The sequence below is a fragment of the Halictus rubicundus genome, chromosome 15 (genome assembly GCF_050948215.1).
Source record: "Halictus rubicundus isolate RS-2024b chromosome 15, iyHalRubi1_principal, whole genome shotgun sequence".
Lineage (NCBI taxonomy): Eukaryota > Metazoa > Arthropoda > Insecta > Hymenoptera > Halictidae > Halictus > Halictus rubicundus.
Genome location: NC_135163.1, coordinates 141078 through 167783, shown reverse-complemented (window position 1 = coordinate 167783; position 26706 = coordinate 141078). Strand labels below are relative to the sequence as shown.

Here is a 26706-nt window from a genome sequence, read left to right as displayed (position 1 = left end):
CCATTGATATAAATCACCGTATTCCTCGATTTTTTCGATCCATTCGTCCACGGAGAGCTGTTTGGATACCGGGTCGAATTTCGGTAGTACCTCCTCCACGTTGCGAAAGTGTTGCTCCGCCATGCTGGCTTCCGTCTCCGCCGCTCCAAAATCGAATAATCGCCACTCAATTCGGCCTCGATTTTTCCTCCCGGCGCCGTAGTCTTCGCGTCTTCCTGACCGAAGTCTTCCACCCACGGAAACCCAACCCACGAAAAGTCACTATTTTTCGCCGCACCGAAATCGCAACTTCCGACTCGCCACGTGTTCGCGATCGTGATCTACCACGCGATTTTTCTCGATCGCCACTAGATTTTCGCGCTGGGATATCAGAGATCCCACTTCTGAGAAGCTGTTGTAAGTTTTTATGCTTACAGATTTATTTAAACTCTCCGTTCGCTCACTCGTACTTCTCCGCTCGCCCGCTCGAATATCTCGAATATATCTCTCTTCGCTCGCCCGAGTACCTCTGCCTAAATACGTTTCTGTTACCGATCGTTCTTGTTTGTCTCTCACTCATTCCCTCTCACTCTTTCCTCATCCGACCTATCATTCGCTCCGTTTCAGATACATTCGATCACTCATTCGTCGTTACGCACATTCTCTCTCTTTCTCTCTCACACACAGTCACTACAATTGTATATTTATATTATCAATTTAAATCGATTAAATTTCAATATAATGATAAGTACCGATTTCATTTTGATAAAACATAGCAGGCCGCCGAAAATTATCGGAAAGTAGTAAAATATATCACCTAGCAATTCCATTTGAATTATATAATCAACATGGATCAGACAGGGCGTCAGTATCAATCAACGTTCGAAATTACGATAACATAAAAGGGAGAAAAGACAGCACTGGTTCAAGTAAAGGTAGATGAACTTATGTCACATCACACAAACGTAACAGTAACTTGTTCGGAAACCGGAAAATGAACACAGGATATTTATAAAGACTTCTTAAAATTTAATATATATATTTGATATATAAATAATAATATATAATAATAGTAAATAATTCTGTTGTTAGTAAATAAATACATGTTATTTATAATTCAAAATGCAATTTTATGCGTGAAATTTAATCGATTGAAATTAATAATATAAATAGACAATGATAAAACATAATAAAAAAAAATCCATTAGTCGGCAAGATTTGAACCCTGGTCGTTCGGCTGAAAACTTGGAACGCTACCGTCGTGCCACACCGATTCTTGTAATCTAGGAAAAATACGGCATTATATAAGAAATAATGAAACTTTAATCGTCAATATCTCGAAAACTATTGAGTATCTGCCCCTATAATGGTATATATTCGTGAACAGGAGAACGAGATCTATAAGTGTGCAAAATTTCAACAGAATCGGTGACCCGAAGGTCGTGGCCTCTCCTTTTAGCCTTGGAATCAGGCCTCTGGAAGTTGCGAATGCGTTTGCTTGTACGGTCTGATTTGCAACTCAATGTCGATTGTTAGCATACCATAAAACTCCAGATGTGACACAGTAGGGATGTGCGGGCCGGCTCGTGAATCGGGCACTCGAATCGGGACACGTCGAGCGGTCCGAGCCTTTCGGACGGCCCATGACCCGACTTCATTGAGCGCGTTCGAAAAGAATCGGGCAAGTTCGGGCGAGCGAGTTATCGCAATACCCAAGATTCAACTCTGCGTTCTTTTTGAAATAGATAATGGTAATAATAGTATTTCATTTGTAACTTATAACGTGATTTTTAATATATTTGATTTTTTTAATAACTACATTAGGTATATTCGGCAAGTATGTGCGTAACCTTTATTTGTATTAATATTTGAAATAATGCACGTTTCACGTGAAAAACTTAAAAGACAATATTTCCGGCATTTTGACGAATTTGTTTCGAATGAACTTACATATAAATCGATAATATCATTAACTCCTTACGGAGTTACATACACATAGAAGGTATATAAATATGGTAAATTATAATAATTTTTTGGAGAGTGATGTTATTATTAACTTCTATATGGCTTGCTTAATATCGTGTTATTTAACTTACTGAACTATCATTAACCTTACGTAAATTGTGCAACGCCTACTGACTCCGTGAATTCATTTTCTCACGTAAGCCTCGCAGGATACTGCACAAAGATCCCTTGTTCAAGGATCTTTCCCCGAAACTTGTATCGCCTTTCTCCTGAGTGTCTGCCTGCAATGTGTGAATTGTCATTGAGTGGAGTACGGCTGGTCTGTCTTCCCGCTTCTAGACCCGTACCCAAGCCCGTAACGAATTCTTAGGGCCAAGCATGCCAATAAATAACTAAAAAATGACAGTGTCTCACTCAATCGTAAAACAGATCCAGACATGATGTCTGAGCATGGGCAATCATGATGTCTAGACAATTCTAGAAAAATATAATATTAAATTCCCTACATTTCAATTTAAATAAGATAAGCTAATTTTTAAAGTAAGTGAAATTACAATCAAAATAAATATGTTTGTCTACACGTATAACTCCACACAATCAAATTGTACAAAAATTTTAACAGCTTATAGCTGGCAAAGATTATTCGAAGCGTTTGAATAGCAATACAGATCAAATTATATCGTGTTTAGTGTCATTTTAATCAGAAAAACTCCACAAATAGGTTGATGGAAGTGCTATAAAAAAATAATGAAAAATAAAGAAGTTTTGTAATTTGATTAGGAGTAGTTTCACACCGATATACCTGCTCTCGCCTCGGATCGCGCGGCTGCCGTTTATTGCACCGCTGGACGACCGAGGTGGCACGAGCTTCTGGGCCTGGGCCGACGGGGCTCGAAGCCGCTTATTCAAGCTGACGAAAATTATTCGAAATTCGGAAGAATTAGTCGTAGCCTCCAAATAACAGCACAGATAAAAAATGAAAATTTAATTTGAAGCTTCGAATATAGAAAAGTATTTTTATTCGTCGGATAAATTCTCATCTAATAAATTTATTTATTCGACACTCGTCCAATAAAGATGCTTTTTTTTATTCGAACCTTCAAATAACAAATAAAGATAAAGTATCTTTTATTCGAATTTTTATTTAAATAATTTTTTATCCCAAATAATGCCCATCTCTGCGAGGGCCGTTAGCACCGTGAAAGATTTACTTAATATTTAATTGAATTTAATAATTACAAAGAGTGTATCATGAACAAAGTGCATGCACTTGGAACTGTTACAGAAATATGTAAGATCACCCTTTCGATGAAGTATCGAATGAGGTTTATAACACGAGCGACTGGAATCCGCCCCTTTTGAGGAGTTTAGTACACACTGCATGTCTAGCCTTCCTTTAATTAGTTTTGGAGGCAGGTCTCTGGAAGTTGTGGATGCATTCGCTTGTATGGTCTGGCTTGCGAGTTAGCGTACCATAAAACTCCAGATGTGACACAGAACACAGGTAGGTGTGCTGGGCGCTACGTCACCAACGCACTAAAGGACTGAAATGAAGGAAACACTTTTGTTTTTTCAATGATCGTCGCAAAAAATTGTTCTTCCTTGAATATGGATGGTACCATGGTATTCAGTTGTAAAAGAGTGCAATGCAGCCCATAAAAAATTAGTAGAACGGTGAAATAAAGAGCAAACTAGAATGTTTTCGAGTAAAATTATTTAAAAATAGTTCTAATGTGTTTTTAAAGTCATCTAGAAAAAATATTTATTCATGAAAGAAAATTTTTTTAAATTAATAATAGCAGTAGCTAAATATATGAACAAATTTAAGATAGTGTTGATGACAATAGCTCATTATTAGATTAATATTCAGGTTGGTCGCTTTTAAACTTCGATATGAGATCTGTGTTTGTTCGAATTTTTCCGGGTTTTCCATTTTTTACAACTAGAGTTTGCAACTACAAAATTGGAAAAAAATAAAATACGTATCATTACAATTAATATTATTCTTAATTTATATTAATTAGAGATTTTGTACACAAGATTTACATGTTAGTTAGATATTTCATATAAAACAATTAAGCTGTACGTTCTAATCCTGGTTAAAAAAATAATGTGCGTTCGGTTTTATGCTAAAAGACGACACGATTCTCTTCCAGGAAAGACGACACGGTTCTGTTCCAGGAAAGACGACACGGTTCTGTGTCATGCTAAAAGACGACACGGTTCTGTGCCATGCTAAGGCTGAGCAGATGTCAGCACTATATCGGGAACGCCGAAAACCCGGGCGTGAGCACTCTCCTATCCTCTCTGGCTCGACATTAGTGAGCACTCTCCTATCCTCTCTGCTTCAAGCTAAAGTATCTGTGCCGTGTCTATAGTTTTATATGGTCTAAGACTTACCCTGACCACGGACGAAGTGTATCCTCTATGTTATACATACACAAATATAGGTTTAAATAAATAAATAATTTTTCAAAATATTAAAATTAACTAATATTATTTAAATGCAATGAAATGTCAGTGTATTTTCGTACAATGTCACATCAACACGATTGTGACAACATATCACAGAAGAATTCTCATTTCAGCAAGTTTTCCAGGTAAACAAAGTAAAGGTCGACAACTATTTGAACCGTTGTCATTTCTTTTCAAGTAAACGTGAATTTTACATTTGTATTTACAAAATATATACAGTACAATTATTGAATAAAAAATTGTGGCATTGATAAAACCATTAATCAATATATAAATCCTATTTTAAGTTAGTTTAGAAGAGGTAAGTAACAGTGTAAATATATACATATACATATATGTACTAAGCAGGTAGATCAAACTATATAAGATATCGTTGTAAATAAAACCTGTCTTATTTGTAAAATACATTTTTAAAACGAAAAACTGAAATCTTGTTCTAAAACAAATAAATATTTTAAAAATAGTGAAAATAGTGAGATTCTTATTCATTCTTGTAATATGTTATGTTTAATTTTATCATATAAATTTGAATAAAACAAAAATTGCTTCTATTAAAGGTATATAACAACAATGCAAAAATCTCTTAGATTAAAACGTGAACTTGAACGACTCACAAAAGATCCTGTAGAAGGAATATGCTGTTATCCAAAATCAGATAACTTAGAACAACTTATTGCAACAATTGTTGGACCTTGCGATAGTCCATATAGTGGAACTATTTTTGAATTAGAAATTAATATACCTGATGAATATCCATTTGAACCTCCACGAATTACTTTTAAAACGCCTGTATATCATCCAAACATTGATAACAAAGGTCGTATCTGTTTGGATTTATTAAATATGCCACCTAAAGGTAGTTGGAAACCTACTATTGGCTTGAAAAATCTTTTGGATGCTGTGCAGTTTCTTCTAGGAAATCCAAATCCTGATGATCCTTTAATGGCAGATATAGCAGAAGAATATAAGTTTAACAAACTGGAATTTGATAGAAAAGCAAGCCAATTAATAGAGGAAACGAAAAATAAATATTTTCAACCGTAAGTATTTTATTATGGCTGTAAAACAAATAATGTAATGATAATGATATAAAAAAAGTACATATTGTAGATGTGATCATTGAATTCCATTTATGGTGTGTCATTCCTTTATGAAATTAATCTGAAGAATTAATCATAATTCTGAAAACATAATATATAATTTATACATTGAAATAAAAAATGATGTATCATTTAATTTGTGTATCACTTGAAATAAGTTATGATTAAAGTTAAAAAACATTACTCGTGTTTTGTTTCATTTATTATTAATATATAGAATGTTTGTTTGTAATAAACAAATGCTTCGTTTTTTACTTGTTAACATTTCATCTGCTTCGTGCACTAAATTCAAATTATTAGAACTTTAAAGTTCTAGTAAGCAAAATGCTTTGAACCTGCCACTAAAATTTGACTCGGAATTGCCATCCATCTGCCTCCGCATTACCATAGGTATTCCAGTGGAAAGTCTGCCACGCCATATACGTGCCAAACTTTCGCCTCGCTCACCCTTCGTTATAGAGAGCAGGTCCGTCGCAATAAAAACGGGCGTAACCTTGTTCTGAAAGTAAATATCGGGAAAAATTGGAATAAACGACGAGAGGGAAAATCGAATTTACAAACGTATTTATTTTAATCTTAATCTATTTTTATTTTACATATATTTGTATTATATTATTTATTTGTTTCATATTTATAATCTTAAGAAAGAATACGAATAGACAATAAAATTAAAAAAAATGAACTGTACAAGTTACATGAAGGGAATAAAAATGATATAAAATTAAATTATCATAACAAAACTGTTATAAAATAAAAAATAAATATTCAAATCTTAAAATAATGGAAATAAAACCCTCGAATGGAAAATAAGGTATGGGAACGCTTAAGAAGAGTTTAATTAATTTATAATACATAATATAGGTCATTAGGCACGGGCAGCACGGACAGCACACCACTCTTGAAGTTTCTCCTTCCTACAAACAAAAAGGGCCTTACATTAGGACGCAATATATGTTCTGTTCTCATTGTACAATAGATATATTTCGAAGAAAAATTTTTTTAAATTCTAGAATAATGTATATACTCACTTTCAATTCATTAATCAACTCAAAATAATACTGTTTTGACATTTGTTCCAAATTACTTTCGGTGGTAATCCTGGTAGTAAAGCATTCTTGGAAAAATAGGTATCTGAAATAATTAAAAATATTTGTGAGTACTATATAAAGTTTTGAGTACTAAAATAATACTATACAATACTGCACGGAAGATATTATTGATTATAACATAAAGTTATTTGTTTTCCATGCGTATCTATATATAATAACAATACAATTTATCATAACACGAGAAATATGTAATGTACGATGTGCAACTTGGAATAAATTATACTGTTTCAAAATGAACCAGACAGCGATAACCTACTGGGACATTCCCAATATGTTACCGTCTTCTTCATCCATCGACGATTCGCTGGTGCATCAGCAATAAAACACCTTAATATGACTGGAATTTTTTTCTCGTGGAACGTAATGCCTCCATTTGACATTATCAAGTTTATGTCAGAGACAAATTTTTGAAGATAATTGTTACAATCCTCGGTTTTTTGGGTGCCTTTATAAATCCCTACTACAATGGGTTTACTATTTAAGACATTTACAATTCTGACTTGAATAGGCCAAATTTGAATTGTATTGGAACTATCTAAACTACATCCATCCACATGAAAATATAATTGCAACTCTCCAGGAATTACTGGAGAACATTGAGATAACTGTTTAACTATTTCCAACTCTACATCAAAATGAACATACTCTCCTGGTTCTACCACAGAGGTGACGACACTGGTACATGGTATACTAATGAGCGTTCTTATATCTTTCGGCAAACTAGAAAAACACGAATGGGTACGTAGAAGAGATAAGATGTTGTTCCCCTGAGTGTGTGTTAAATTATTGTCCACAAAGCAAGATGCTAAATCATCACGAAATGATACTTCTGAAACAGTACCAGCAGATTCCCAAACCACATCATCGCATGAAAAGGTAGAAGACGAATCATGCGTGAATGAAGATGTGGTGGGAATATTAAGAAGACTTTCATTACTATTATTACTGACAGGCACGGATAAAGAAGACGTGCTGGGATTGTACTGCAGATTATCAAGATAAGGGGGACTTTGTAATTTATTGTCACGTGAAAACTTCCTCAAATTTGAGGTTATTTCGCGCCGAATATTTCGTTTCTGCCTAGCGCTTAATTTATTATACGGTTTTCACGAAACCGACTTCTTCAAAACTCTACGATCCATGGGGGTAAAAGAAAACTGAATAAAGAATATACAAAATATATAATAATTTGTTACGTGTATTGGTAACAATACCACGTGGCAATACTTATCTGGCGTCTTCTCTGCTTCTATCCTTCCTTCCTTCGAATCCACTGCTCATCCAGTCTTCACCACTTCAGAGTTAATTCACGAACTTAATAATTAGTAATTAACTAACAAAGGAATCACTAATCAAACAAGACGGAATCAGTGCGCGTGTCGAAACACCGACACCTTCGTCGTGAGAGCTGTTATTCCCAGTCTGGTGTCGCAAACTGCACTGCGCATGATCGCGTAACGCGCAACACCTAACATACGCGCATCATAAATTAAAAATTATACATATTATGGCTTTAAAAGAAATTAATGAATTAAAAATATTCCGTCATCCCTTTCCATATACTTCTTTCAATCTTCTTCGAATCCACTTCCTCTCGCACGCACACTCTTCGCGCTCTTTTCTCTCTCTCGCACACTCGCGCTCTCTCTGTCTCGCACGCACACTCTTCGCGCTCTTTTCTTTCTCTCTCGCACGCACACTCTTCGCGCTCGTTCTCTCTCTCTCTTTCTCGCACGTACGCTCTTCGAATTATACAACACGGCGCTTTGACTTTCACGACACATTGTGGTGTTTACGCATCACTTTATCTTTATTACGCATTGAAACTTAAATAAAATACCTTTTCCCACCCTACACAGGAAGATTTACTTCAATTTTTCCCGATATTTACTGTTAGAACAAGGTTACGTCCGTTCTTAGTGCGACGGACCTGCCCTCTATAACGAAGCCAAAGTTTGGCTCCCATGCCGCATGATGCCGCATGGAATTTTACCTGTAGGCTTCGCATGGATGTGACAAACATCTGCTGCCGCATTTCGTTAGGAATTTCACGACACACTTTGGTGTCACAATCAAAGCACAGGAGCTCCAAATTCTGCTTCGAGCAGGGTTTGGTACGAAATACATAACTCTTTTGCTTCGAGCAGGATTTGGTCGAGTAGGCATTTGGCTAACTGGGAGGATAGACCTATCATCCAATGTATTTTCGTGACCCACTTTTTTGAAGTCACGTAACCCCATTACCATTGTCGAGTCACATCCTGTATTACCAACTGGAACTAAAATCTGTTGACAGCGTCGTCAGTGGTAGGAATTAAAATTAAAAACAGCTATATATAGTCACTACAGTCTCGTGAATACAATAGAATAGAATATTGTTTTCTAAAATGCTTCAACGATTTCAAATACTAATTTCGATTATGATTAGTTAAACTTTATGTTGGGTATAAATAATAAATGAATGAAACTGTACGTAAAATAAAGAATATGTTTAACAGCAAAATTCGAAATCTTGTAAACGCAGCCAAATATTAATATGTACTTTATAAATATAATGTATACACGAATAAATTCATTGTTTAGAACTGTATTGTTACTTTTATAGGATGGCATACTTTTGTTCCTATCGTTGCCTTCGTGGTGAGGGAACCATGCGAAATACAAAACCAAGTTTCTGTAACCATAGTAAATTTGTATTTACAAATAGAAGATGACGCGATGGAAGAAAATTTACAAATTTACAATATGGTGCTGAGAAGGTCGCTAAAATGATAAGTAAACTTGTTCAAAATAAAAAAAAACAACTTTTCCGTCAATTGTTTTGAAGAATTTGTTGTGAAGAATCATCCCGTAAATTTCTTCTACCTGTTACCTGCACAATGCATACTTTTTCTAAGTAACAGAACTATTCTTATAGCCTTTTCCTTAATGAACGTCTTCGGTATTTGCGCCTTTCGGTATTTGGTAGTGTCCTTCTTTTATCCCTCCCAACTTATCGCGCATCCAACAGTATTTCTCTTCGTCTTCGGCCACAAGACATCGTAAACCGCTAGCTAATACGAAATAGTGTCCACTACTTCATAACATCTCACTCTGTTCTCCCAATTATGTGACGTTAACAATGGAATTGTATCATAGTAATGTTGTTGTACAACATTGTTGTGAACGCCCTCTAGCACAAAAATCGTGTAACTATCTATTCCCTCAGTAAATATCACTGAACAGGTCACTTCGTTTTATCAACGGAAAGGTATTTGCACGTCAATTTGTAAATCAATAGTTCGCAAATATAAGTAGTGTACTGGATATGTATATTATATTCAAACCATAATACTTTCGAAAAAATGAATTATAAAAATTAGTGATTCTAAGAAATGCGTGGCTAGCCGTTTATTTCTATTTCTATGGAATTCATTTTGGCCATTAAGGAAACTCCGGAAGTGAAGTAACGAAAGAAGAAAGTCGCCATTTTGTGTTCGTCGAGAAGGATAAAGGCTCTGTGAATGACGGTTGGACCGAACTGAGTAGCGTACGTTTAATTATCGTTCCTTTGTTTTTTCTTCCATCATTCGTTCGGCTGTGCCGTGTTAAACAGCGTTGATGATTGGGATTCCGCGTGACGATCGACATAAGATCACGGTTAAAATCCGCAACAATATGAAAAGGAGCTCTAGTCGAGACACTCCACCTCCGCGCGTCAAACGGAGCAGATCCTCCATGGGACGGTATGCCTCTTTTCATTATTTCTCAAAATTTATTCGTTTAGAAAGCATTATTAGTTGTATGACGTACTCTCTTATTCTGAATTTTTATTACAATTTATATGGTTATAATAATGATCAAATATAAAATGGTAAGCATGTACACTTGCTAAACTATTATCAAATAAATATTTTTTCGTACATTATAATCAGTAATTTTTATTACAATATATTTTATGTATTTACAGATACGACGATTCTAGCGATGAAAGAATAACACCTGAAAGAATCCGTCGTCGTAGTAGAGGAGCTAGAAGTCCAAGTCCTCCAACACGTGCCTCGTCTCATGCTCGCTACGTTGAATCTAGTTCTCATAGAGATGATTATTTAAGAGCACCTAGAGAATTACCTCCAGAGCGTCCTTATAGTTACAAAGTACTTTGCATCAGTTCAATTCATCCAAAAGCAAGCGACGAAGTGATTAAAGATACTCTGTACAGAGAATACAAGAAATTTGGCGATTTTTCTATTAGGATTTCTCACGAATTAGATGAGCGTGTCGCATACGTTTGTTTTCGGAGTTCGGAAGATGCTAGAGATGCAAAACATGCGAAACCAAGGATTATTATGTATGACAAAGTGGCTCTTGTCGAACCAGTTTATGAGAGACCCGACACTTATCGTCGTCCAAGGTCAATTACACCACCCGACTATGAAAGATATTATGCGAGAAGTCCTGGTCCAACAGATAGACATAGACCATTAGAAAGATACGAAAGAGTTTATGGACCTCCAGTTGGACTGCCTCCACCACACAGAGAAATGAGACGTGAAACAATTCCCCCACCTCATCATGACTTTGTTAGACCACCGATTCATCATGGTCCGCCTCATGTTCATCCTGGTCCACCGCATCATTATGGACCTCCAAGACATATGATGATACGTCATCCAGTTCATGGATTCGAGCGTGTGGAAAATAAGAAAGACAAATTTCCTAACTATTTGCATCATGTTTCACCAGAAGATGATCCATTAGCAACAAGGACTTTGTTTGCAGGAAATTTGGAAATCAATATCACAGAAGAGGAATTAAGGAGAATTTTTAGTAAATATGGGATCGTGGATGATATTGATATTAAGAGGCCTCCGCCAGGAACAGGAAATGCTTATGCTTTTGTCAGATTTCAAACTTTAGACATGGCACACAGATGTAAAGTAGAACTATCTGGACAGTACATTGGAAAATTCCAATGCAAAATTGGTTATGGAAAAGCTACGCCTACTACAAGAATCTGGGTTGGTGGTTTAGGACCATGGACCTCTGTACCACAATTGGAAAGAGAATTTGATCGATTTGGGGCAATAAAGAAAATTGATTACATAAAAGGAGACAGCAATGCTTACATTTTGTATGATTCTATTGATGCAGCTCAAGCTGCTGTGAAAGAAATGAGGGGTTTTCCTTTAGGTGGCCCAGATAGAAGATTGAGAGTAGATTTTGCAGATGTGACATCAGGATTTGGATTCAAACCAAGACCATATCCAGAAGAAAGTGGAGAATTCAGACCGAGACCAGTGGATTATGACTCTTCTTACGATCCTTATGGACCAGATAGTGACTTCGGCTATGGATCAAGAGGGCTCAGAGGTAGAGGATCTGCTCCATGGCACGAGAGGAGAGGTACAGGAAGAGGCGGTTATCGCGGAACTTATCCAGAAAGTTATGTGCGAGACGAAGCTGATTGGTCCAGTCGCAGACCACCCCCAGAGTTAGAATATGAAGCTCCAAGAAGTTTACGTCGGTCTCTGTCAAGAGAGCCTGGTGTAGACAGGTCAAGATCACGATCCCCTCGTAGAAGGCAGATTGACTCAGATTCTGATTCAGAGAATACTCGTACTGGAATGCTCTCTACTTCTCGGACACTGCCTGAAGTTGCCAGGAAATCAATAGCAGTATGGCAGGGAGCATTAATTTTAAAAAATTCTCTATTTCCAGCCAAATTTCATTTAACCGACGGTGACACAGAAATAATCGAAGCTTTAATGAAAGATGAAGATGGAAAACACATGCTAAGAATTACACAAAGATTGCGTTTAGATCAACCAAAATTAGATGATGTCTCAAAAAGAATTCAAACTTCCAGTTCACATGCTATTTTCCTAGGACTGGCTGGTTCAAGTACAGTTATTTCTACAGATGATGCTAATGTACAGACAAGACCACTGCGCAACTTAGTGTCATACTTGAAACAAAAAGAGGCAGCAGGAGTTATTTCTTTGCTTAATAAAGACACAGAGGGGACTGGAGTCCTTTATGCATTTCCACCCTGTGCATTTTCTACAGAACTATTGAAAAGAACCTGTCCGAGCCTCAGTGAAGAAGGACTCAAGGAGGATCATCTGGTAATCGTCGTTGTTAAAGGGGGTAGTGCCTAAGGTTTCTTCATGATTAAGGTTTAGATTTAAATATATATATATATATATATATATAGACATATATATATACATGTGAATGCGTGTACGTGTGTGTGTACAAGTGTCTGTTTTGTATATATTAACTAAAGTGTTTAGTACCATCACTTTACATACATTATTTGCAAGTTTTGAAAAATGCTTCACATGGAATATAAATATTAAATATTTATTAGCTTCAGAGCATATTTACAAATATGGGCATAATTTTGTACATGATATTTATCTTGTTCAAATTATTTCTTTCGACAATGATGGTTAAAGATTACGCATTCGGTATAACAAAGTTTAATTGCTTGAATGCTATATTTAATACATAAAAGAGCTATAAGTGACGAACAATGGAAAAACCATGCAAAGATAAAGCAGAGTTTAAATGCAAAATGGAAAAGAATTGTTTGATCTGGGGTGTGTCTAATATTCTACATTCAAATGATAAGAATTACAAATTTAAAATGCGTGGTTTTAGAATTTTTTGAAAACTAAATTAATTTTATGTGAAGAATTTGTCAAAATTGCAAGTAAGTAAGTAGAAGATGAGTAAATACACGAGTCTATATATGCATCGGAATCATAAAATTTGTCTGAATCTGAATTGCTGAGACGTTTCATTACTAATTAAACTAATGGAAAAAATTCAATGTAAAACATTTTCCTAATTGTTTATCATCAGTTTTGATGAACATTTGTTGATATACCTCTTTTGATCCTTGTATACACATATTTAATTTCCTTGAATATCTCAACAACAAGAAACTAGTGGAAAGCAATTCAGTATTCATTAAGTTTTGAGAAAATAATGAATTAAGTTGTCCTAATAATCACAGATAACTCATAAGAATCTTAGATTAAATTGTACTATAATTATGCACTCTGATGGGTGTATATACAGTTCTTTCATATTCAATTCGAACTCTGAAGAATATTTTCTTTCTAAACATCATCCTTGTCTTTTTTTAAATATTTTATATTGAACTAAAAATCTTAACCATATTATAGTAAAAGTAAAATATGAAAGATCTGCTTAGAGTATATTTGATACAGTAATTAAGTCTAATTGTAAAACTGCATTTTATGATTATGTAGAATTATCTGTGTGATATATACATATAATACTTACGTAAGTGACATGTGCGGACGTGTTCTAAAAAGTGAACTGAAGAAAGTGATTGGACAGAATTCTAAATGGCTCTCTGTGCTTTTCTCCCAGTGAAAAGGGACAGAATCGTTTCGTTTGAAAGGACAGTGTTTGGTGGTAAATACTTGAAATGCATAAAAGCAAAAAAAAGTAGAACGTGTACAGTGAAATGTAAAAAAAATCTGAGTGTTTGTGCTTGGCAACCAACATTGTGACGCGCTTTTAAAATATTATTTTAAAAGTGCGTTACAGTATGGCGCAATCGAAGGTGCAGTGGTTTAATCACACAATAGTGTTGGAACAACAAATAGATGACTATTACGCTGAGTTTAATGCGTTCATTATTCTTAGTTCACCTACCAAAGTTTCAGTGACACCAGATGGAAATAATGATTCTAACATTAGATACGTAAATGATTTTTAACTGGAAGATCCTTGATTATTTTAGTGGCATCGCAGGATTTTCAATTTGTTCAATAGGAAATGGAAATTTGCCAGGAAGAAATATTTCGGTTGATTTCAGTGGTATCGAGAAAAAAGAAAACGATTGTTACATAGAGAAGTTTAATTATACTGCCATAAAATGCATATTGTGACTTGGCAATCAGTCGCATGGGTTTTGAACACAAGTTTTCTTGTGAAGTTGACCGTGAATTTGGTGGTGTGGTTTTCCTTGTTTTTTTTTTCAAGAAGATTCTTCTCATCTCACTTAGATCAATTGTGCAATTAGTGTTCTTTGTGGTCTGTGGCCTTCTCTGGTTTTTTAATTCTTAAAAAGTAACAATTTAAAATATTTTAAATGAAAAAAAAACAGTAGCATTTTCAAATTTCATACTCTACAGAAACAGTTGTGACAAATTTAAAAGTGAAGAATTGTCGGTGCTGCTTGAAAGTGTTTCATTTTAATTTGAAAATTTTTTAAATAATTTAAATTTAGAAAAAGAAAGATTTGTTTCAGAGTCACCGCAACGAAAGGGTTTGGATAGAAGAAATCATCTACTGTCCACTGTATTTTATGCTTCATATAAATAAATCGAAAAGATTGGCAAATATTTTGAAGCGCAATTTTTTAATACTGCAAGGATATGTAAAATAAAGCACATATATTAATCCTTTGTTTATCTTCTTAAAAAATTTATTGGCAGTACCATCCAACAATGGAGATAAAAATTAATAGTATTTTAATGCAATTGGTAAATTAAATACTTTGAACACTGTTTTCAATTAGTAAGTTCGATAAGTATATATTTTATAAAATATTCCTATTTCCACTGTAGATGGTACATTTACTTGTAATACTCGGTTCCCTACAACTAAAACATAAAAATAAAATAATTAAATATTCGTAGAAATGAGAATTGTTTGAATGAATATTCCAAATGATTTATTCCAAGTCTATTTTGTAAAAATTACACAATCAAAGTGAAGTACAAAATATTACAAATTCTTTTTTAAAATGCAAAATTTGCACATGGAAGTACGAGGTTACCTTTATTCTTATGTCTAATAAACAAGGTGACAACTTTAATATTCCCAACTTAAAAATATTCTATTATTACTTACTATTTCAAACAATATAACAAAAAGAAACAAAAGATAACTGCCTTTCTTACAAATACATTAAGTATATAAATTTATAACGAATATAATTTTATTTTATGCATCTTGCAATATATGAACAATATAGTAAAATAATATATAGATTTACATATGCGTATATCAAAATTATTAATACACATATGATGCAGTTTTATATTGATTAGTAAATTATTATTAAAACTTAATGAAGATCTAATAAACTTATCTATACATCCACTTTTATAAATTTCTTTCAAATGTATAAATTATATACATTATTATTATTATAGTTGACGTATATTCATGTGTACATAAACGTTTACAAATTTGAAATAACATAAATTAAAAAGTCGCAGTTTACCTAGCATATAACCTTCAAATTATAGGTTAATAAATGCATAATATCAAGGAATGATAGAAAATTCACTCACAATTTTGTATTAAACAGTATTATAAATGTAAATTAGATATATTTAAGCTTAAAAGCAAAGTAACATTCAAATTCATTTTAGCCGGATAATTTATCCTATAAAACTGCTTTATCGATAATATTTATAAGATGTGAGAAATGGTATCGAATACTTATATAAATTTTAATCGAATAGGTATAAATTTTTATACTTCACAAGAAGTAAAATATATAACTTAATAAACAAAAAATTAGTAACACTTTAAAATAATACATTTTAATGACAGTTTGGATCACTTTCATTTTTCATATTAAAACCTCTGATTGTTATTAGATTGAAATGCAATTTTAAATGTCTGTAAAGATTCGTGTGAACTTTATATTGGTCATATTTATTGAAACGGATTGAAAAAACCTACAAAAAAGTACGTAAAATTTGTTGAAGATTAAAATCTTTCATTTTATGAATTTTTATTGTAATCCGAAATTACAATTCTAATGACTCTTTTTTCATACTAATTTACGTTGCAAACTCCTTTTTATATTACAGTTTATGAAACGACCGCTCAAATTAAACATATTAAATTTTAAGCAAAGCAACGGTAATGCACCTCAAAAATTGTTATACTTTCAAGTACCTTAAATATAATAAACCACATGTAAAGGAACATATAAAAATTAATAGTAATGTATGTGATGCAAAGTATATTTTTAGTGCACACTCTAAATTCTCTTAATTTATAATGTATATTTTTGGATCATGCATTTCAAATATTTTTTTATCATTTTGTATTGTATGTGTAAAATTTCTCATGTTTGAGGAAAACATACTTTCTTACGGTAATAATTTAAAAAGGTGAATATCTATATTTCTCTCTATTAATGGAAATGCATTAAAATAGTATCTAATTTCTTCAATGAAATATTACAGCATTAAAAAACGTTGATTTGTGGTTTTCTAAGCAAAACGAATTAAAATATGATATAGTTAACTACACTGTAAGAGTAATCAAATACTGATCAACATTGTGCACGATTTGAACAATTACAAAATAGTGTCTGCATGATTCGGTGGTATGAAGTGGATAACGTATATATGATATATATATATATACTCATATATGCTTTTGCGCAGGCGTTTATTTTCACGTGTTTACGCGCGCGCATTGAACTGTTTTTGTTTAAGGTTTACGATTCAGGAAAAGTATCTAAATAAATATCAACATTACTCTTTCTCTTATTACTTAGAAAATACAGTTATGGCATCGCATTACGGCTGAATAGCTATCAAAATTAGAGTCCCTTTTGGCATTTTTATTTTAATTGCGATCATTATAGGGCTCCCAGTTATGAAAGGAAGCTTATTTTTTCCAGTCTTTCTTAATTTCAAACGACCAGTCCCACTTTAGATGTTCATGCTTGTCATCATCAGTAAACAAGGAGCTTACACTATAGGCACCACGCGCCATTACTCCAGCTGGTGCATCCTCTGCTGGGGTTGTATATGATTGCACTTCTGTTTTTGGCGGGTAAGAACCAACCATATGCATCATCTTATCCACTGAAATGTAACGTAAGAACTGTTGATAAACTTGGTAATCAATAATTAATTTTAATACGTAAGTATTGAACTTTAAAATTACCTGTGACACCTAGCAAGGAAAACATTAAACAAAAATCGAATATAGATTTAATTTAATGTTTCTGTTAATTGTGACTTACAGTTTTGAGTTAATTACAAAATATTTATTATATGTTTATTGTTTAACCATTTTTACGACTCACCGGGTACTCCAAGCCGATATGTCTTTTGAACATATTTTAAACCGTGTACAATTTCACGCTGCACAATAAAGTCAATCCTTATTTTATAACTAATGCCTTCTTTTATTACAAATGTTTGTTTCGTCAATTGAGATAGGTCACCCGTTAAATCCAATTCCATATCTGGTCGGTCCGCAACACACAGTGCTAATTTTTTTACTATTACCTTCCTTGGATCATTAGGTTCTATAAAAAATTGGTTAAAAAAATGTATATCTTTTGTTTGCATATTACCTTTCAATTAGTTATACTTAAGTAACTAATAACTTGCATACCTACAACGACACCACCAGACTTTGCTTCTCCTAGAAGTGTTTCTTTGTATTTACGTAAACTTTCGTCTTCTTTGTCTGTTTCCAAAATCTGTTCAATGGTTTTCTCTGGTGGGGGTTTGTAATTAGATTCTACTTCCAATTCCTCTTCTACAGAGTCTATATGATCTGCATTTGACTCTGACATCTTTGCTATAATAAAATTATTGTTACATTTTTATATTTTTGTATTATATATTACAATATATATTACTTATTACAACATATTCTCAATTGTATGCACTAAAAATAAATATTGCAAATGTTGTATTCCAATCAATAAGGGTTTTATAAATTTCGATATATGTACACGCACACACATACACAAGCATGTATACATTGTTATACACTGTTTCTATAGAAGAATATTTTTAGAAATATCAAATTATAAAAAAATGATAGTAATGCATATTCTCGGTATAATTCTTATACTCTTTTATGACATAAAGTAATCGAAAAAATATCAAAATATTAATCAATTACGAAAAGAAAGGGCCAGAAATTTCGAAGCAGGAAAATGACAGGCAAATAAAAAAATGTCTGGATTAAAGTGCAAAACTGTTAACAAATAATCGACAGAAAATAATACAATTTTGAAAGAAACTAAATGTTTGAATAGTAAACTTACCTTAATTATAAAGTAGGATGACAAAGATTAAAGAACGAAAACTTATGCAAAATTATTAGCAATCTCTTAATCCTGTTTGCCACCCCTCTGTGATTCGCTTCTCAAAGCGGAAGACATGGACAATATGGCGGCATCAAAAGGGCGGGTACTTCCTGTTCTGATAGTCATTCAAGGTTAATTTATTTTTTAGGTTGTTCCTTAAATTATTTTTTGTTACAAACATGTAATTCGTTTTTTATTTAACATTATAATGACTTTTAACTTAGATAAATTCATTTTCACATAGTTTTCTTTATTTTATGCGCCACATTTGGACTTCGTCGAATTGTGTATTTATTAAAAACGCAATTTATTTCCCGCGTTTTATTACAATTGTATCAAATCTGTATCCATACCATATACATACACATCCGTAAATATATATACCGATTGATGTATATCTAAACAATTTAATATTTTGTTTTTTTCATGAATACAAGTTATTCCTACACATTCATTCGAAATTATAATCCATCCATATTACACATAATTTTAAGTTATGCATGACGTCATTTGTTAGCTGTAATATGTATGATTACTTACAAATTATGAAATCTCTGACATGATATTACAATAGTTTGTTTACAACTGTTGAGACATTACAGATCATAGAAAATAGTGTTTGTCATAATTATATATTTATTTAGGATAAATTATAATTAATAGATGAAAAATGAAGTTGTACATACATTAAGACACAAATATATGAAAATTTCTCCTAAAATTATTGTATATGCGTATATATTACTTGTTATTGGATATATTACATAGACTCAAATCATTTCTTAAAATATATTGACAGTGTTCTAAAAGTATTTCTGTACCTTTTTGGTTTCGAAAATTTGTTTTGCAGTTTTGAAGCTTTTGATACAGTAGTTCTGGATGCACTTTTGCCAACTCCTTTAAGCCATCTGAAAATATGTGTAAATACAATAGATTAACATTAGCAGTAACTTCATTGTAATAATAATAATACATATATAATTACCTAACATATAGTCTTGAAATTCATTTTCTGGGTCGTCTAAATATATTATAGTTGTAGTATATAAAGTATCTATGTGAGCTTTATTGAAATGCAGATTATAATTCGCAGGTATAAAACTCCAGACTTTTACTAAAGCTTCTAAAGATGCTGATCTAATATTGTCACATCCATCATCTAGTCTTTTCAAAAGTATAGGGTACAGTTTGTGTATAAATTCTTCGGTGATGTTACAAAATCTTTTTCTGATGCACACTATCAAGTATATAGCCCTTAAAGAGTATAGTCTACTCTTTTTAGAATTTTCATCTGCTAGACTAATTAGAGCAGGAATTATTTTATCTAATACCAAAGAAATATTGTCTTCAGAAAAACATTCATTTGTCTCTATTAAAGAGTCTGTTTCATATTTCTCCAGAAAAGCACACAGACAGCATACTGCTGCAGTGCGTATAGCTTCAGCAGCTCTTCCTGCGCTCCAAATTAATCCAGGAAATATACAGTTTTCCAAAAATTGATAAGAGAATTTTAGATCTATAATTTCATGGAAACACCCTTGATTAAAGTATTCTGATAACAAAATGAAGTGTTTCAATCTCAGTTCAGGATCAGCATCATTTGTCATAGTTCGTTCCAAAATTGGTAACATAATACTCATATTAAAATTGAGTACTGTTTTAACATAACTCAAACATGCACAAAAGATTTGAGATTCAGGATTGTAGATTGACCATGACTTACAATTGGAAAATAGTGAACCAAACTCTTTAATATATTCACAGTAGAGATTTTCTATATTGCCGAGGTTATTGATGTGTGCAATATTATTTAAAAACTCTGTAGCTTCTATTTTAACTGCATGTTCTTTTGCCATTGATAGAACTGTGAATATTACTATGAACAAATCCTTTGATATAATTTTGCAATCCTATAAATTTTAAATTACATTGAAATTTATAAATGGTAAAGAATTTCAAATATATAAAAACTGATAAAAGAAGCAAACCTCCTTGCATACTGAAATTAAGGAATGACAACAAGAAAGTACTTGTTGTTGGTATGCTGTTTTTTTACTTCTGCAAATATGTGACTGCTGCAAGAATTTCCCAAGTTTTTCTAACAATGGAAGGAGTGTATAACGTTCACTACTCCTTAGAATTGCAGAAAATACTTTCAATTGACCAACTGAAGGAGTTTCTTCAAGGGTGGGAATTATTAAACGGCAATAAATTTCAGGATGCACAAAATATCCTAAATATTCTGCTGCTCTCTCCACGTTTTCTACAACTCTAATATCTTCATCATTGCAGGCTCTGTTGAACAATTTATATGTTTAGAATAAATATAATTGAAGATTATGCTTTTTAAATAATTTGTAATTCAAAATTATACATTTACCGATACATAGATGGTAAAAGTTTTTCAATGTGTTGTGTAATATCTTCTTCTATATTTAAAATAAATACACAAAGTAACTGTGCAGATCTCACTCTTATATCAGCCATCCAATCTCCTAATTCTAAACTAATTCCATTAATTAATTTGTTGAAAGTTTGCTGTGCTATCACACGACATCCTAAATTTGGTCGGACAACTATAAAAGTTTGAAAGTGATTTAAATAAGTAATATCACACATATAAAATAACCATAATACTCTACATACTACTAGGGTAATGGTGAGGTGCCTCGGTAAGAAAATCTATTTTATCTTTAAGTTTTCCATCATTCTGATTTTCTGTTATATATAATTCTCCTACAGCATTCCAAAGACTTTCAGCTTTTTCTCGAATTTCTTGTAAATCATCATGAAGGCCTGTTAGAAGTAGTGGAAGAATTTTGTGCCACCAACTATACCGATCATTTAAATTTAAAAGCCAGTAACCCGCTACTTCTATTACAGCTGTGAAGAATTATAATTATACTTCTTATATACTAAATACAGATAAAGTTCAAATAAAAATTGCTTAAAGTAATAAAATACCAGTTCTAATAAGCCCATTTTGGTCAAATAACTTTTCAGCTAAAGGAGTGGCCACAGTTTCCACACATTTACTATTTCCATACTGAATCAAATCTCCAATTGTTTTGATGGAAGCAATTCGAACTCTATAATGTTGGTGTGACAAGTTACCCAAAATTGGTTTTATAAACTGTTCAGAATGGGCATAAAAATGTCGTGATAAATTCCTAGCAAACTCAGATACACAAGCACAACTTTCTCTTTTAACTAGTGGATAATTATCTGATATAGTACGTAGTAATATTTTGATTAAATCATCAACGTATGATGCTAATAAATTGTTATATTTTAAAATTAATAGCTTTAATAATATGATGCATTTCAGTCGAACTTCTTCTGAATTTTCGATTAGTTCCTGAGAACCCAATCGCCTTGACAAGATTGGAAGTAAATACAAAATGTAGTTATCATGAGGTGTTAAGTTAGCTAGAAGTAATTGGAAAATTTCCACAGCATTGTCACGGCAAATTTCAGCAGAATCTGTTACAATTTTATGTAATGATTTGTTTACAGCATTCCACAACTCAATAATTTCACTTTCAGATTGTGGTGTTCTTAAGATTTGCAGAATTTCTTTCAAGCCTTGTGTACGACGCTTCTTTTCTTCCGATTGTAACATGACACAAATTTTTACAAATTTGTAATTTGTAGTTTCTACAGACATTCTGATAAAACGTGGTAAGTTTGTATCTGTATAAGTGGAGCAAAATTTGCGACTGTCGTTAGGGAACTGTATATTTCCATAGCAACAATTTCATTGATCTACTTGTCCTAACTCGAATGTTTATTATATTCTATGTCTAAATTAAAGGAAGTAAAACAACTATTCCATTTTCTCGTAATTTTACATTATTATTTTACAACGTAAAATAATATATCTATAATTTCGAAGATCTAAAACATACTCATCTTTTTTTTAATATAAAATATAATTTTCATAATATTGTATCACTTAGTTAACATCAAACATCAAACTTTTTAATCCAACTAACATATACTTATGAATATGGAAATATGTATGGTAAATCTAAACATATGAATATATTCAAATAGTTTTATCGCTGACATGATTTTATATAGACTAGTATGTTCATTAATATCTGTAAAACAATAAACAAAATTTAATAGATATGTTTCGAATATGGTCCCCAGACATGGAAACGTGTAATATATTTAAGATCAGTGCTGGATTAACCAATAAGCAAAGTAAGCACGTACTTAGGAGAAGGGGACATCATAGGAATTTTAAATCTTTTACATAGTATTAATATAGTATTGCTAAGTGTTTATGTGCACGTGTATGCGAGTGGAAAAAATGAAAATCAGTAGAGAATCAGCAAAACTTTTGTTAAAAACACTTTTTAGTCTAATTATAGAAAATGCCTAAGAAATCGTACAGGTCCACCTCACATTGCGTCAAAGTGATCCTGTATAAGGGAGCCTCAAAATCTTTTAAGTGCTTAGGGCTTCTAAAGGTCTTAATCCGGCACTGTTTAAACTCTGTTACATCATTATATTTTTTTAATCTTCCAAAGTGACATTTTTAAATAAATATGACATCGATTCCTTGTTGTGAATACGTCTGATAGCCTCAGCCAGTAAAATACTGATATCAACAGTCTTTATTTTTGGGCACTGCATTTTTTGGACATCATGGGGAACTGTATTTGTTACAACAACCTACAAGTAGTAAATAGAAATTTAACATTTAACGTAAATTTTGTATGTGACGTTTATTCAATTTTCTTCAACTCATAATTCAGTTGTATCAAAAATGTTGATTTTTAATGCTATCACCTCATCAATTGGAGACTCCTCTATTAATCTTGGAGCATCAGAGCTTAAAAGTCCGTGTGTGGCTAAGACATAAATTTTATATGCTCCTCCTTCTTTGAGAACTTCTGCTGCAGCAACATAAGACTGAACATCATCTATCATGTCATCCTGAAATAAAAGTTAAATTATATATATTTTTCTTTTCATGAAGTTTGTTTCAATTTTCTTACCACCATGATAGCTATGCGTCCACCCACATCTCCTACAACATTAATCGGTGGTTTTTCTTTGGCAGGATGCATTGGAACACCAACTCCCACTTCCATTGTTCGTGATGCTAAAGCTGGTGGAGAATAGCGTCCATCATTCATATCTGATTCTGCCTCTCGTTGTTCTCCATGAATCACTGCTATACCCAAACGTAATCTTTCTGCATAACTGGTTGCTTTTTTAGCACTGCCAGGATTTCTGGCAACTATTACGGAATTATAATAATCTGGAATCTAATCGAATAAATTTATAACAAGTAAATACATATGTATTGCATTTGTACTATTTACATACAGATTCTTGAATATACTGAAGTAAAAAAGGGCTAGCACGTAAATTATCCACTGGAACATCAAAAAATCCTTGTATTTCCTTCTGATGTAGATCCATTGTAATTATATGAGTCAATCCACTCTTGCAAAGCATTTTTGCTAATAATTTTGAGACTATGCAACCACGTTTACGCATTTTGCATTGCTTAGAATATGGTAAATATGGAATAACACCAACAATATTTTTTGCTGAAGAAGTTTTACATGCATATGCCATAATCAGAAGTTCCATTATATTGTTATTTACATCCTTGGTGCCAGTCTGAATAATGTATAGGTCTTTACTACGTACAGAGTCTCCGATTTCTACCATAGTTTCACGATTTGATTTATGATATACAGAACATCCTCCATGCTTAACACCCAATCGACTTTAAAAGAAACAGATCACATGTAATGCAATAACGTAATGTAGATGAACATTCGTGGAAACTTACTTGGCGATGAGGTTTGCAAGCTCTGGATGAGAATTACCAGCAATTAGAACAATATCTGAAGATACAGGTTTGTCCATGTTATGATTGTTTCTTAAAAAGCTGGAACATCATATAATTTATAACAACTCGATACTAAACATTAATATTAAAACAATAGAATATTCTGTACAAGTACCTTGTAATTTACAAAATTGTGATAGCAAACTAAATATTCATGCTATAGTATCTATTCAAATATTTTTATATAATTCTCAAAGTAAAACTTTCTATTTTATTACATAATAATATTTTTCTGACTCTAGGAAGTACACATTACTAACTGTTTGATTCAAACACGCAAAGTAAAGAGCCGAATTCGATCCCAATTTTTTCCGACTTTTGTTCACGTTGGCCTTGGACGATTTATGCTTGCGTTCTGAACAGCTGCTTAACTCAGACGTGCCAACCCTTTCTTACCAAGAAATAATTCAAGTTCATGCACTTGAATATTTTACACACGCACGTTATGTATTTCTTTCACAATCTTTTACAATAGAATAATTAGTATCAAATTATAGGAGGAATTGTCTCCAATTCGTTACACTTCTTCAGTTATGTATAATTATCATATACCGAGTGTGACGTCTTAATTTAATTTTTCCATTCATTAGATTATTTTCATAGATCAATGTTACATTTACATACGTATTTTCGAAACATATGGAATATAGAGTACACAGAATACATAGAATGTAGAGTATTCAAATACATATATATTGCACGGTCATTTCCTATTATACCGCAAATAAAAATAATCTTTTAAAATTTAATTATTTTTACATCATAGTTCTATATATTATTTACATCATAGTTATATATTGTCGTCACAATTATTATATTATTATATCAGGTACCATTCAGTGCTGAATTTTGAATTTTGCGGGATATATTTTGTCTAATAAAAAATAGATATTTATAAAATAGTTTTCAAAGTATATTCTATTGTAGGTATTGGACCTACGTTTAAGGGACAGTTTTCCCAGGTGGCCTTGAACAATCGATAGTACCGCTATAACGGCCACTAGAAGAAGCTAAATAGTAACATTTTCGTCCAGTATGGGGAGCTGGGTGCACTTTCCACATTCAGTGTCGAGTGGCATTTTCCGAGTATCCTCTCTGATTCGATCGCATGATCTCTGACAATAGAGGCGATCTGAGCATGCGTGGTCGACGTCGTAAACGACGGCGCTGCCGTAGCTTCGTTCGAACAGCCGCGTCGCGGCACACTCATACACCGCCAAGTCGGCCTGTACCGATGAGACTAGCAAGGTTTCGGGAGGCGGCGATTCCTGACTCTATAATACAAAGGTGGGGCCTGTCAGTGGTCAAAAGCGGTAGACGAAGGATAAATCTAGATCGCTTGACCACCGGCAGGTCCTACTTTTGCGTTTTCGAGCAACATTTTCCATTATTCGGTCGCATGATGCCTGCCGTAGCTTCGTTCGAACAGCCGTGCCTCGGCACACTCACACACCGCCAGGTCGGCTCGTTCGCACGAACTTGTCCGATTCTTTCCGAACCCGCCCGACAAAGTCGAGCAGGCAGCCCGAAACTCTTGGGTAGCCCGAAATGCTCGGGCCGCCCGAAACTCTCGAGTAGCCCGATGTGTCATGAAGTATCGCACGCCCGAATCGAGCCCGCCCGACTGTCTGCGACCCGACCCGAATCCGAATATCGGGCGGCCCGCACATGCCTACTTGTTACACAAGTAAATATCATCGGAATTATATCATATTTGGTTTAAAATTAATCAGAAAAATGCCACGAATATGTTGGTAAAAGTTTCATAAAAAAATAACGAAAAATAAACAAGTTTTGTAATTGGATTAGTAGTGGTCGTCTGATCTCACACCGATATAGCCGACAATGTGTGGCCCACTCCTCGGCGACGACGGTTCTCGAGTTTCTCTGTCCGCTTTGCCAACTCGACGAATAAACGACGACGACGTCCGACGAGGACTGACGAGCGCCGAACGTCGAAGACCGAGCGACCGACCAACAGCCTACATTGTAAGCAGATGAAGAATCGAGCATTATTGGCAATTTATGCTTTTATGTTTTTAATCAGAACAATATTGTTAATACGAATAAGTTGTAGAGCTTATCCCGATCAAA

The 26706-nt window shown here is 33.2% G+C and overlaps 5 protein-coding genes across 8 annotated transcripts; 2 read left to right on the top strand and 3 right to left on the bottom strand.

Annotated features, from left to right (window-relative positions):
• The first annotated feature begins 4343 nt into the window (after window positions 1–4343).
• LOC143361895 (ubiquitin-conjugating enzyme E2 T) lies at window positions 4344–5977 on the top strand. Of its 2 annotated transcripts, none has more exons than XM_076801602.1 (3): window positions 4344–4720; window positions 4977–5459; window positions 5530–5977. In XM_076801602.1, the coding sequence occupies exons 2-3, from the start codon at window positions 4990–4992 to the stop codon at window positions 5540–5542; spliced, it is 483 nt and encodes a 160-aa protein (XP_076657717.1). In that variant the 5' UTR covers window positions 4344–4720; window positions 4977–4989; the 3' UTR covers window positions 5543–5977. The 2 variants fall into 2 exon arrangements, with proteins under 2 accessions (XP_076657717.1, XP_076657718.1); XM_076801603.1 differs by lacking the exon at window positions 4344–4720 and adding an exon at window positions 4772–4891.
• A 3852-nt stretch (window positions 5978–9829) lies between these two features.
• Window positions 9830–17137, top strand: Nito (RNA-binding protein spenito). 2 transcript variants are annotated; one of them, XM_076801557.1, is made up of 3 exons: window positions 9836–9878; window positions 10057–10353; window positions 10578–17137. In XM_076801557.1, the coding sequence occupies exons 2-3, from the start codon at window positions 10229–10231 to the stop codon at window positions 12766–12768; spliced, it is 2316 nt and encodes a 771-aa protein (XP_076657672.1). In that variant the 5' UTR covers window positions 9836–9878; window positions 10057–10228; the 3' UTR covers window positions 12769–17137. The 2 variants fall into 2 exon arrangements, with proteins under 2 accessions (XP_076657671.1, XP_076657672.1); XM_076801556.1 differs by having other exon boundaries at window positions 9830–10353.
• Window positions 17138–17142: 5 nt separating this feature from the next.
• LOC143361861 (rho GDP-dissociation inhibitor 2-like) lies at window positions 17143–18836 on the bottom strand. The gene is made up of 4 exons (XM_076801564.1): window positions 18693–18836; window positions 18029–18217; window positions 17715–17939; window positions 17143–17490 (listed from the first exon to the last, which is right to left on the bottom strand). The coding sequence occupies exons 2-4, from the start codon at window positions 18210–18212 to the stop codon at window positions 17291–17293; spliced, it is 609 nt and encodes a 202-aa protein (XP_076657679.1). The 5' UTR covers window positions 18213–18217; window positions 18693–18836; the 3' UTR covers window positions 17143–17290.
• A 151-nt stretch (window positions 18837–18987) lies between these two features.
• On the bottom strand, window positions 18988–22401 carry LOC143361855 (dynein axonemal assembly factor 5-like). The gene is made up of 6 exons (XM_076801555.1): window positions 21699–22401; window positions 21381–21617; window positions 21115–21310; window positions 20723–21029; window positions 19720–20644; window positions 18988–19642 (listed from the first exon to the last, which is right to left on the bottom strand). Exons 1-6 carry the CDS (start codon window positions 22399–22401, stop codon window positions 19476–19478), a joined length of 2535 nt encoding a protein of 844 aa, XP_076657670.1. The 3' UTR covers window positions 18988–19475.
• An 828-nt stretch (window positions 22402–23229) lies between these two features.
• On the bottom strand, window positions 23230–25441 carry LOC143361859 (phosphoribosyl pyrophosphate synthase-associated protein 2). 2 transcript variants are annotated; one of them, XM_076801561.1, is made up of 7 exons: window positions 24873–25441; window positions 24728–24818; window positions 24553–24651; window positions 24078–24486; window positions 23744–24016; window positions 23535–23681; window positions 23230–23417 (listed from the first exon to the last, which is right to left on the bottom strand). In XM_076801561.1, the coding sequence occupies exons 3-7, from the start codon at window positions 24627–24629 to the stop codon at window positions 23259–23261; spliced, it is 1065 nt and encodes a 354-aa protein (XP_076657676.1). In that variant the 5' UTR covers window positions 24630–24651; window positions 24728–24818; window positions 24873–25441; the 3' UTR covers window positions 23230–23258. The 2 variants fall into 2 exon arrangements, with proteins under 2 accessions (XP_076657676.1, XP_076657674.1); XM_076801559.1 differs by having other exon boundaries at window positions 24728–24802.
• Window positions 25442–26706: the final 1265 nt, after the last annotated feature.